Source organism: Hordeum vulgare, chromosome 3H (genome assembly GCF_904849725.1).
Source record: "Hordeum vulgare subsp. vulgare chromosome 3H, MorexV3_pseudomolecules_assembly, whole genome shotgun sequence".
Taxonomy (NCBI): domain Eukaryota; kingdom Viridiplantae; phylum Streptophyta; class Magnoliopsida; order Poales; family Poaceae; genus Hordeum; species Hordeum vulgare.
Genome location: NC_058520.1, coordinates 360,617,473 through 360,630,981, shown reverse-complemented (window position 1 = coordinate 360,630,981; position 13,509 = coordinate 360,617,473). Strand labels below are relative to the sequence as shown.

The 13,509-nt window shown below is 45.8% G+C and overlaps 1 protein-coding gene across 1 annotated transcript; it reads left to right on the top strand.

The window, feature by feature from the left end:
- Positions 1 to 6,073: 6,073 nt before the first annotated feature.
- LOC123443866 lies at positions 6,074 to 8,439 on the top strand. The gene is made up of 2 exons (XM_045120403.1): positions 6,074 to 6,223; positions 6,795 to 8,439. Exon 2 carries the CDS (start codon positions 6,924 to 6,926, stop codon positions 7,878 to 7,880), a length of 957 nt encoding a protein of 318 aa, XP_044976338.1. The 5' UTR covers positions 6,074 to 6,223; positions 6,795 to 6,923; the 3' UTR covers positions 7,881 to 8,439.
- The last annotated feature ends 5,070 nt before the right edge of the window (positions 8,440 to 13,509 follow it).

The following is a 13,509-nucleotide window of genomic DNA, read 5'->3' as shown; positions in this document are numbered from 1 at the left end:
GGAAGTAACTATCTATCATGGGCCATGGATATGAAAATATTCTTAAGTGGACGTAGCCTTGGTCCTTGCATTGCCGCACCCCCCGAAAATGCTCCAGAAATACCTCAAATGGCAAAGTATGCAACATTGCACTACATAAGGCACTACCTCCATCCTGATTTAAAAACTGAATATTTGATGGAGGAGGACCCATTAGCTTTATGGGACTCCCTCAAGGAGAGATATGACCAACAAAGAGCAGTAACGTTGCCAGAAGCCCAAAGAGAATGGTCTCTTATAAGGTTTCAGGACTTTAAGTCTGTTGCTGCATATAATTCTGTCGTGCATAAAATTAACTCCACACTGAGATTTTGTAATCAACAAGTTTCAGATGCGGACTTAATAGAGAAAACCTTATGCACTTTCCATCCCTCGATGAGGATATTGCAACAGTAGTATCGTCAACAGAAATACACAAAGTATTCTGAGCTCATATACACATTACTTCAGGTTGAGAAGCATGATGAAGAATCACAATGCTCGCCCAATGGGTACCATGCCTATACCTGAAGCACATGCTAATGCTCATTTTACTAGTAAATTTGGAAATCGTAAAAGGAACTTCCAGAAGTTCAAGGGAAATGGAAAAAGAACAATGGTCACAAGACCAATGGTCAAACTAAGGGGAAAGGTCATTTCAAGAAAATGATCAAAATGACAACTCTCAAACTTGTCAAAGGTGTGGATGCATGAATCATCGTACTAATCAATGCCGAATTCCCAAGCATCTTGTGGATCTATACATGAAGTATGGCGGAAAAGGCAAACAAGTTCAAGGAAATAAAACTGAAGCTCACTTCAACGCTATTCAAGATAACCCTCGAGCTGGTCCTTCTCAAAGCGCTATTCAAGTATACAAGCCAAAGGACGATATCATCCTCGATGAAGACATGCTTGTGGATTACACCCGAGATGTTTTTGGAGACCTCAGTTAATCTTCATAAACAAGTTGATGTCATTTAGCTATTTAATACTACATGATGTTATATATTGTATAACAATAAGTAGAATAAAGTCTTTAAGACTGTGTATATTATATTATGTGAATCAAACATAATGTTGTAATAAATTTAAGATTATAATATATATATTATGTATGTAATTTGATGAATATATGAATAAGAAGTAAATTTATTCTAAAATATTCTCTTTCTATCTATAGAATTTTAACGGGAACAATCCGATGGAAGAAGAGTTATGTTTAGTGGATAGTGCTACCACTAACACGATTCTAAGGGAAGCAAAATATTTCCAAACTCTTACTAAGAGAAAGGAAAATGTTATGACCATAACAATAAGTAACAAAGCAATTATTAGTTCAGGAAGAGCCACATTCACACTCCGTATGGGTACTACTATACTAATTCAGAATGCACTCTTGCATCCTGAATCTACACGTACCCTTATAAGTTTCAAAGATATCCGATCTAACAATTTCCATCTAAAAACAATAGAGGTGGATAACAAAGAATTTTTTCTTTTAACAAAAAGCAACGGATATGCGGAACAAACTCTTGAAAAAATCCCTTCATTTTCATCCAGATTATACTTTACATACATAAAACCCGTACCTTATGTTGCGTACAAAATAAATTTTCAAAATCTTGATAAATTCAAGACTTGGCATGATCGCCTTGGTCATCCCGGAATAGGTATGATGAGAAAAATTATAAGTAATTCTGTTGGTCATAATTTACCAATTATAAGATTTCCCAAATCATCAGATTTTGTATGCACCGCATGTGCTACCGGGAAATGGATTATTAAGCCATCTTATCTTAAAGTTAAAAATGAGTCACTTAATTTTCTTGAAAGAATTCATGGAGATATATGTGGTCCAATACAACCTCTATCCGGACCATTTAGGTACTTCATGGTGCTAATCGATGCATCTACTAGATGGTCACATGCGTGTCTATTATCCACACGTAACCATGCCTTTGCCAAATTAATTGCTCAAATTATCAAATTGAGAGCGAATCAACCTGAACACGGGATAAAAACAATAAGAATGGATAATGCTGCTGAATTTAGTTCACGCGCATTTAATGATTATTGTATGGCTTTAGGGATCCATCTAGAACATTCAGTAGCCTATGTTCATACTCAAAATGGAATGGCTGAATCTTTAATCAAAAGAGTAAAATTAATTGCTAGACCACTATTACAGAATTGCAATTTACCAACCTCTTGTTGGGGACATGCGGTTTTACACGCTGCAGATCTGATGCAAGTCAGACCAACTGCATATCATGAAACTTCCCCGTTTCAAATAGTACGTGGCAATCAGCCAAGTATTTCCCACCTGTGAAAATTCGGTTGCGATGTATACGTACCGATATCACCACCGCAGCGTGCATCTATGGGCCCTCATAGAAAACTAGGAATCTATGTGGGATATAATTCTTCGTCAATTATAAAATATTTAGAACCCCTAACAGGGGACCTGTTCTACGCTCACTCAATTTTTGATGAGGACCATTTCCCGGCATTAGGGGGAGAAACAAACCACAAAGAATGTCAGGAAATAGATTGGAATGTTAGAGGCATTCAGTCCTTAGATCCACGTACAAAAGAATCTGAATCTAGAGTTCAGAAAATTATAGATTTGCAACACTTGGCAAATAACCCGCCAGACGCATTTACTGATCACAAAGGTGTCACTAAATCTTATATCCCCGCAGTTAATGCACCAGAAGGAGTAGCGGTACCAAATAAAACTACTCAACTCCCAATTACAAATAAAAGGGGGAGAAATCTGGTCACAGGTGAAAAGGCTTCTCTAAAGCCTCCGCGGAAACATAGAAAATCAAAATCTATGATAGTGAATGCAAATCAATTTCAAGTTGATGGACACCAAATAGATGTTCAACATCTAGAACCCAACATAAATGTGCACGCAAATTATAATGTTGGGATATCGAAACAATCAGACTCCGTAGTTATGGGAAATCACACGGTGCCTGAAGAAATTAATGAAATATCCATAAATTATATTTGTCGTGGGTATAAGCCTGACAGTAGATGTGTAGGGTACGAATGAGACGGGCAGAGTCCTAGCTACGGCGAGGTTGTATGAGTTCAGGCCCCTCTGCGGTGGAGGTAACAGCCCTACGTCTCAGTGCTCTCGGAGCTTGTTACCGAGTGTGATATGGAGTACAAAGATTTGCTAACCCCTTGACCAGTGGGGGAGGGCGGCTTATATAGAGTGCGCTGCCCTCCACAACGGTTCTGACTCAGGGGTGGAGTAGTGGCGATTGAACCTGTAACGTATGCTCTAAATGCTAATAAACGCACCCGGAAACGTACGGCAGTTTCCCTCCAGAGAAGTTACGACGTACCGAGTGTATCCAGTCGGTAGGCCCGGTGCTCTCCGAATGTTAGTCTCCGACTGGATGATTCTGAGCCTGTTACCGACTGGATGATGGGGGCACCTTAATTCAGTCGGGGCATACTTAAGGTCCTGTCCCTTGTGTGGGGTAGTCCTTGGGTAGGACATGGAGGGCAGGCCTATGACCCTACCCTAGGACTATGACCCCATCAATATTGATTCAGGAGAAACATACAGTAGAAGCACTACAGTTGTCAACACAGATTTCTCCTCAAAAATTGCTGAAACCCTTCAACTGGATCCAGAGCCAAAATCTAAAGAGTGCCTCAAGCGCTCGGATCGGCCTAAATGGAAGGAAGCAATTGAGGCAGAATTACACTCGCTTAACAAAAGAGAGGTATTTTCTAAAATAAAGCCTACTCCTCATAAAGTCTTCCCCATGGGAGCTAAATGGGTTTTTGTTCGAAAAAGGAACGAAAACAATGAGGTGGTGAGATATAAAGCGAGACTAGTTGCTCAAGGGTTTACGCAGAGACCCGGTATCGACTACGACGATACATATTCTCCTGTAATGAGTGGAATTACATTTGATACTTAATATCTTTGGCAATACAAATGAATCTATCAATGTAGTTAATGGATGTAGTGACCGCTTATCTATATGGGTCACTTGATACAGAAATTTATATGAAAGTCCCTGATGGACTTAAAATTCCGAATCCTAATATAAATCGCAACATGTATTGTGTAAAACTACAAAAGTCACTCTATGGCTTGAAGCAGTCGGGAAAAATGTGGTATAACCGACTTAGTGAGTTCCTTCTCAGTAAAGGATACTCGAATAACAATGATTGCCCATGCGTATTTATAAAGAAATCCTCAAATGGATTTTGCATCATCTCAGTATATGTTGATGATCTCAACATCATTGGCAACGCAACAGATATATCTGTAGCACGCAATCATTTAATGACGGAGTTTGAGATGAAAGATTTGGAGAAAACCAAATTCTGCTTAGGTTTACAACTTGAGCATTTCCCCTCAGGAATACTTGTTTATCAACCCGCTTATATTCAGAAAATTTTGGAAAAAATTAACATGGATAAATCATATCCGTCTAAAACACCTATGGTCGTCCGGTCCCTTGATATGAATAAGGATCCTTTTAGACCTAGGGATGATAACGAGGAGGTATTGGGACCCGAGTTTCCATACCTCAGTGCCATAGGGGCACTAATGTACCTTGCAAATTGTACTAGACCAGACATTGCCTTTGTAGTAAATTTACTGGCTCGACATAGTGCAAATCCAACAAAACGTCATTGGACGGGAGTAAAGAATATCTTCAGATATTTACAAGGTACTAAAGATCTTGGTTTATTCTATCAGAAAAATCAAGACATGACCCTGATTGGTTATACTGACGCTGGATATCTTTCCGACCCCATAATGCCAGGTCACAAACAGGGTTTGTATTTTTATATGGTGGAACTGCTATTTCATGGAAGTCAACAAAACATACATTGGTAGCAACTTCCACTAATCATTCTGAAATAATTGGATCATTTGAAGCTTCACGAGAATGTGTATGGCTCCGCAAAATGATAAATCATATTCAGACATCATGTGGTATCGGTTCATTAGAATCACCTACTATTATCTATGAAGATAATGCTGCATGTGTTTCTCAAATGCATATGGGATATATTAAAAGTAATATCACAAAACACATCTCGCCAAAACTATTTTTCCCTCACCAGTTACAGAAAGATGGAAAAATTAATATTTTGCAAATAAAATCTTGTGACAATCTTGCAGATTTGTTCACTAAGTCTTTACGAACAACATCATTTGAAAAATGCATTCATGGCATTGGTATGAGACGACTACGAAGTTTGCAAAATTCAGGGGAAGAAATTTCCTAGAAATAAACTTATAAGCTCTCCAACGGGTTTCTCATGTAATTTTGAATGAGATAACTAATTATTCTAAAAGTATATATCAAATTCTATTTGTTTTCTTTATATTTTCACAGGATTTTTTTTGAAAAACATAGACAATATAAGATCAAGGATTCTCGAAGTTACAAGATCAAGACAATCAAGAAAATGCAAGATTTTTCAGCACTCAAGACAATGAAGATTAATAACAGCGTTGTCCAAGGAGGAGTGTTAGGAATAAAATATCTTTAGATTTAGGCTAATTAGGCAATTAGCATATTCCTTGGAATATTCTATTTAGCAGTTAGGATATTGGCTTTGTCCATACGTGTGTCTCTCAATTGTCGTCGTGCCTTTTCCAAACGACGCAGCTATTGTAACCGACATGTAGTCACGACTGTTCAGGACATATAAATACATGCAGTCACTACCAATGAAATCACCCCATTCACTTTAACCATTCTTTTCTCTTCACACATGAACCGCGGCTGCAGTGGTGGGCCCTACGCATCATTCTCGCTGACAACCCACCGAGTCTATGGTGGAGGGGCCCTCGATCTACCGACGCTAGCGCAACACCGGCAGGTAGGGACCACTTGGCAGACGCGGGGTCGGTCGGCGAACAGTGAGGTCGGATCACGGAAGGCGGCCGCGCTGGCCGACGTGGTGGAGCCATCGCGAGGGTGCGAGCGAGCCTCGGCCAACCACGTCACTGTCCACGTCAGACGACCCACCTATAAAGACGTAGCAAAGCCGACTTGCCCATCACACTCTCGTTTCTTTCTCCTTTCCCTTCCCCTCCTCCCCTACCTTAGCGTCTCCTCGCCGCTACCCTCCTAGGTCTCGGCGCCGCCGCCGAGGGTCTCCGGCGGCCACGGACGCGGTTCGCTGTTACCCCTGACTGCCCGGCACGGTAAAGCTTCCTCCCTCCCGCTTCCACCTCACCGTCGCTGCTCGGTTTCGCCGGCGCCGATCTGGCCCGCTCCGCCGTTGACCCCGCCCGATTCGGCCGCCTCTCGCGGCGGATCTTGCGGACCAGGTCTCTGCGCGCGTTCCGTGGAAGAATTTGTTCGACGCGTTCGCTTCTCGAGCGGATCGATCGAGGGTAGTGGTCTGCCGCTGTATTTTGGTTTGTCTGCTTTTTTGGGCCGGATTGTTGATATTCTTCCTAGATGCAGTCCTCCAAATACGCGATGAACAAGACTTCTGCTAGGCCTGTGCCGATCGCTAAAAAATCTCCTGATTTTTAGGCGATGTCTAGTAAAGTTTGTTTGGTTTCTTATTGGGAGGTGTTCATTTCCAGATGGGTTAAGTTTATTTTGTTTCGGATCAGGGGCCAGACTTGTGAATTGTTTCTCTGTGAAGATTAATCGCCTTCTTGTTAATAACAGCGTAATCCCTTGTTGTACATATGTGTGGCCTGCTAGAATGTGCTGCTTGCGACCTGATTAAACTCTTGCTTCTTGGATGTTATTCTGTTTCAGAAATTTGAAGTTGGATATAAGAAATCAACCTAGCGTCTGTCTTGTTGTCTGTGTAGCCCTTTCCTTTGGATTGCAGAGAATTTTCAAACAAACCAACAACAACTTGCATCTGACTGACTTGAGGTAGCTATGCCAAAGGACAGGAGCTCCCGTTCAGTCTCGCACGAGCGCTGCCGATCTCGTGTTTCTCCATACAAGCTGCGGAGTGGCTCTCGCAGGTCAGAGGAGGCTGCTGCCGTTGCCGCCGCTGCAGCAGCAAAGCAGGCTGCAGAATGGGAGGAGGTTCGCTGCCCTGTGTGCATGGACCACCCTCACAATGCTGTTATGCTTGTCTGCTCGTCACATGAGAAAGGCTGCCGCCCATTCATTTGCGACACAAGCTACAGACACTCCAATTGCCTCGATCAGTTCCGCAAAGCCTCCAAGGAGTCATCTAAGGATTCAGGGGCAGCAGAATGCGCGGAGTGCCAGCAGCCAGTTAAACTGGCATGTCCATTATGTCGTGGGCCGGTCAGCCATTGGACCAAGGATTATGATGCACGGAAGTTCATGAATTCTAAGGTTCGAGCATGCACCATGGAGTCATGTGAGTTCAAGGGTGCGTACAACCAGCTGAGGATGCACGCCAGGGAGGATCATCCTGCTATACGACCAACAGAGGTGGACCCCAATCGACAGCAAGACTGGCATAGGATGGAGCAGCAGCGTGATCTTGGAGATTTGTTCAGCATGCTGCGTTCGGGAATCAGTGGCAGAGATGATGGGGTTGGAGCCAGTGAAGGTGAAGACGGCATCAGTGAGAGATCCTTACTCGCCACGTCCATAACAATGGTCTTCATTGTGCGGTCAGGCAGGTCCATCCTCCACTACACAGACGGGGAAATCCCAGGTCGTCGATCAAGAACAATTCTTCTAGTTGGGGAGCCTCGTGGTGAAGCCTCCCGAGCACGAGGGTCAAGCGGCAATGGTGATGCTGAGGCTGCTACTACCGACAATGAGGAAACTGATGACTTGGCAATGTCCACACAGGCATCTGCTGGTTCTGAGCAAGATGCTGGAGAAGCCGACGGCGATCCTGCACAGTGATGCTGCTTAAGGTTAGCCCCCTTACTCTCTTGGACTGAAAACCCTAGCAGCAAGCCATTTATCGTGGTTTGCCGGGAGTCCGGGTGCATGTCGGGAAGAAACATCCGTGCCAGCTTGTCTCAGGCGTAGTCAGGACATTCTTCCGTAAGGAGTCGGGGAACGTGGTGGAGCTGGAGTAGTGTCGTTTATATCCTGCTGGGATCTGTCGGCAAACATAAACATTAGTGGTGGCGTTGTACTATTGGAACATGTCCGCTATTTGGTACTCCGGTGAATCGTTTCGCTGCGTTGTAATTCTTTCTCTCCATTCTGCTGAATTCCATTTGGCTGCGTTGTAATTGCATATGAGTAGATCCTTTCTGCATTCGAAAAAATTGTTGTATAGCGTTCAGGTTTTAATTCCACTTATGCCTGGAGGAGCCCGAGAAAGTGGTCGAATGACAATGAATGAAGTACTCCTTAGTTCAGCCATAAGATGTTTTGGATATTTTAACATGGACTACGTACGGATTGAAAGGACTGAAATGAGTGAATGAATAAACACATTAAATTTTTAGTACTTCCTCCGTCATAGTTCCTTCTTCATACTTTTAGAAGGCATGCACGTGTACATAGATAATTTAACATATATAAAATATATTGTTTAACATAAAAATTATATCATTAAAAAATAAAGTATCTAAGTTTCTAATGATATATTTGTCTTTCGTTAAGTTGATCAAATTGATAATTTAGATACATATGCCGGACTTATAAAACATATGTCAGACTTGTAAACTAAGACTGAGGAAGTATGAACTATGGACTAAAATGAGTGAGTGAAGAAAATGAGCGAACAAACATATTAAAAAATTAATATGAACTATGAAATTAAAAAATAATATGGACTATGGATTATAATGAGTAGTAAACAAACGCATTAAAACGTGTCTTTATAAAGAAAAAGGGGAGACTACTGATAGTAGACTATCCATCAGATCAGTCCAGTGCCGTATCATCCATGATCCACCAGCGCTAGCCTTTTAACTGCTAGTCAAATAAAACTGCTCCATGAAACACGCACGGCATGTACTTTTCATGAACTATTTTCCACATGTAAACAATTTCTCTATGGTGATGCTTGCCATTAATTTCCCTCAGTAAACCATCAATACTTCTGCTTCAAGCATTGCAAACCATGCTTCATAGTTGTTAGTTTATTTTCGTTCTGCAGAAGTCATGCTTAAACACTATAGCCGTGCTTCATAATCTGTAGTAAATCACCATCCAATCAAGTGGCGTGCTTCCTTCATTTATTAGATAAAATGCTTCCGTGCACTATGATCTTCCAATTATTTGATTTACCAGCAATTCGGTTGAGTCGCCGTACAAAATTTAATAAATTTACATAACTTATTATTGTATTGCTTCGGCACAAGAAAATAAACGGATCATACATCCATGATTTAAATTAGACACGGTTCCAATTGTTATTGTATCAACATTTAAATGTTCACCACATATGCTTCCATGCTTTGCATTATTGTTTCAAACATTGTCATTGTATGCTCCCTTTTCTATTTTTGTATATGCTTAATATGTTATAATCGAAGTTACTTGCTTTCGACAGAATTTTACAAAGCTTCATAAAATATTATTCAGTGCTTCATCAACATAAAAAAGAAGAACAAAACATGCACCCTTTAGTTTGATTGCCTGCTTCAATAGTAGAACCAACACAAATGCACATCTTCCTGTTAGTTGCTTCATGATTGTATCAATATTGTTTTAGTTCTTGAATAGCATGTCGGGCGTGGCCGCTGATCAGAAAGGGGGTTGTTGTTGTCAGCCGACGTCCTCTCCAATGATGTCGCTACCACTAGCAGCCACCTCATTGTCGTCATCTCCATCTACACTCTCGTCCTCGATGGCCGCAAAGAAGCCCTTGGCGAAGTGAAGGTCACCACTCTGCTGTTGCCCATGACAATGTGCAATAAGCATTACTTCCTACATAAGAAAAGTATGCATCCAAGATTGCTTCCAAACATATTAGAATTTGCACCATAAGAAAATAAGAAGCACATTGTAGTGATAGCCGAAATATCCTAGCATTAGTATCGAAGCACTATACAACACGTGCTAGCAAAGTACTCGAGAATCATTATAGGAGCAAAGCTAGGAAGCACTTGCTCAAGCGATAGAAGCAATATTTACATGCGATAGAAACATTTTCTCACGCTAATGAACTATTTTCCCTTGCATGAAAACAATCATGACAAATAGAATGCGACAGACAATAAGGAAGGGACAACGACACGAGCAAGGAAGTGAGATAGCGAGCATATGTGATTGTCGACGGGCCATGCTGAAGCGCGCTCTCAGTCGAGCAGGGACATGCCGTTGGCGCCGAATAGGACCGTTGTTGTTGTTGCCATGACGCAATAGTGGTCGGTGATGAGGGAGGCAAAGTGTGTGTTTTAGCCGCGGCAACATCAATGAAGGACTATGACGAATTGGAGTATTACTTGCCTGGTATGATTAACTTAAGCTTCATTTCAAAACAAAAACTACGAAAACAGATTATCATCTGACCCAAAACAGTTGTGTTGTGTATAAGAAGCACCCCAAAACAATTGTACTGTATATTAGAAGCACCCAAAAATAGTTGTATTATATATTAGAAGTACCCCAGCAAGCACGAATTTGTTACAATGTCAGAACAAAACATTAAAAAAAACAATGTCAGACTGTCGGTGTTTACTCACAACATAAGCCATGGGTAGGCTAAAGATGGTGGGAACCGAAGTGGCACCGGAGGGCGTTGGGAACGAGGATGGTACAAGCATGGAACGCACGATGTAGCCAGGTTCAGGGCTCTCCGTAGAGATAACATCCCTAATCCTGCCGGAGTGTATGATGTATCAAAGGGACTACAATGTGCTCCTTGAGCTGTTCTGCGGAGGAGGAAGAAGGAGCAGCCGGCTCGCGTCTACCTCTCCTGTGTGGTGTGTGTGTGTATGAAGTTGACCGACCCTCTGCATGGAGGGGGGCCGGGGGGTTTTATAGACGAACCCACCGACCTACAATAAGGATAAAAGTACAAGAGTGGGACCCGACTGGTAGCCTCGCCGGCTGGCCAGGGGGCCCACAGGCTGGCCAGGGGGGCGGCTGGCCAGGGGACCCACAGGGGTCTGGCTATGGGACCCATCGGCTAGCCAGGAAGGTTCTCACGTAAGGTTGATGCAGGACACATGTGGTACGTCCGGCGTTGTCCAGCGAGATTCGTCATGGGCCGCCAGTACGGTCATCTCCACTGTTCGCACGCCGAGTGTAGTAATGGAGTGGGAGTTTGACGGGCCGACACTGTGCAGGATGATGGATCAGAACTGGAGAGTGTCAGCGGCATGGCCGTCGACGCTGCACCTGTCGTGCACCCCGATCCAGTACCTTGGCTGACGCGTAGCCACCTTTAAGCGTAGGGTCTCGGCATGACCTACGGTTTGATGTGACTTGAGCTCCCTAGCCGGCTAGTCGCTTGACTAGCCGGCCTGGGTATGGCCGTCTCGCCTCTAGCTGGCCGGCTTGGCCTAGACGACTAGAGGGGGGTAACCGTCTCGCCTCTAGCCGGCAGGAACCTCCTGGCCAGCCAGAGTGTTGGCCGTCTTGCCCCTAGCCGGCAGGAGCTTCCTAGCCGGCCAGGGGGACTTGGTCTTTGTAGAATGACTCATGTTGTTCCTTTATGGTAGAAGGCGAAGGAGTAGGCTCGATGAGCCTACCCCGGGGTTATCCCCCCGACAGTAGTCCCCGAAGTCGGGGAGGCCCGCCGCCTTGGAGCGGGTGGCCTCGCCGGCTTGAGTTGTTTGTTGTTGAATTCTTGTCGCCGCCTGCGGCAGGAGACACCGTCTGGCTTCCAAGCGACGCCTCGGCTTCGTCGTAGGTTGCGAAAATTGCGCCACGTGCCAGGCCCCGGCCTGACGTGATGATGGATTGCTCAGATGACGGGACTAGGCCTCAGCCCTGGGTCCCGCCACAACGCCCCCTCGGCCCCGCGCGGAGGATCCTCTACGGATTTACTCCACAACCATTGGGTTTCGGGAGTCGTAATGTCCCCGTAATAATCAGGGATGGTGGGGCCGGTGCGCACCGGATCCCCTCCCCACGATCCATCGTGGCGTTTAAATGGGGTGCGGGGGTACCGAGGAGGCCATTCGCCCCCTTCTCGCCCCGCACTTGCGCTCCCTCCTTCCCCGAGCCCAGAGAAAGAGAGACTTCGCCTTCGTCTTCGTCTTCGCCATCGCGCAGACCACCGCCGCCAACCCTTTGAGCTCTCGTCGCCCGCTGCCATGTCGAGCAGCTCCTCCAAGAAGGGCCAACACAACGGTGCCAGGCTTGGCAGCGACATCTGCGCCGACCATATCAAGGCGCTCCGTCACAACCGTATGCTGCCTTCCGCCTCCCTCGTGGCCGTGCGGATTCCCGGAGCCGAAACCGCCGAGACGACGAAGGAGGGAGAAGTAGTCGTGTTCGATGAACACTTCTACAGAGGCTTCGGACTGCCGGTGAGTAACTTCTTCGCCAACTTTCTTACTTTCTTCGGCTTGCAGCCGCACCATCTAGCGCCGAATGCCATTCTTCAGCTTGCTTCCTTCGTCGTCCTGTGCGAGGGTTTTCTGGGGATCGAGCCCCGCATCGACCTTTGGTAGAGCTTATTCTTCTTCAAGCAAAAGTCCATCAAGATGGACAAGGCCAAGGTAGAGAAGCTCACGGGACCTCGCCCGATGACCCCGTGCGGCGCAACACTGGTGCATCACTGGACGAAGTTGCCGCTACAAGACTCTATCAAGCAGTTTCTATGTGAAGAATGCCAGCCCCTCCCACGACGCCATCAACATGCCCCCTTCGCCATCAAGCCTCCGACGGCGAAGAAGAACTGGCAAGCCAAATTCCTCAAATAGTGCTTGGCAAGGAGGCAGAAGACGTGGAGGAACAAACCGCCTCCGTCGCCGAGCGAGCCGGCTGGGCAGTGGCTGACGCTGCCCAGAAGGCGCTGGAAGACGAATCCGCCCTTAGCTGGGAAGTGGCGGCGAAGAAGATGGCCGTGGGCCAATCCTAGCCCAGCCGGGCCGAGAAGCCCAAGGAGAGGCGCTCGAAGGCTAGGCATGACCCCTCCACGCGAACTCGCGTGGAGGAGCCAGCTAGCGAGGCGGCTCCGAGGCGCCCCCATGGAGCCGAGGCGGCCAAGCCTCCTGAGCCGGCCGTCTCCACACCTGCCGACCTCGAGATGATCCCCGACACGCCGGAGGCCGACGCAGGCGGCGCGCCGAAGATGAACCGGGAAGCGCCGTAGGTGACCATGGATGCGCCGGAGGCGGCTGATCCACCCCGAGCTGCACAGACGATGCCGGCCGGAACGTCCACGGAGCCGGCCACCAACCAGCCACCTGGAGACGGCACCATCGTTGTGACGAACCGCGACCCAGCTGCTCCAGGAGCCGGCTCCATCGCGGGGAGCCAGCTCATGAAGACTTGGCGCGTGGCCAACGCTGAGCGCCTAACGCTGACCCGAGGCGCCGAGCTCAGCGGTGTCCCGGAACTGGTGGCGATGTTCACCAGTAGCCGGGATAAGGTGAAGCAAGCGGCCTGGGTGGCC

Bases quoted from the DNA above. Each gene is read 5' to 3' on its own strand.
- LOC123443866 (XM_045120403.1), top strand. From the start codon at position 6,924: ATGCCAAAGGACAGGAGCTCCCGTTCAGTCTCGCACGAGCGCTGCCGA.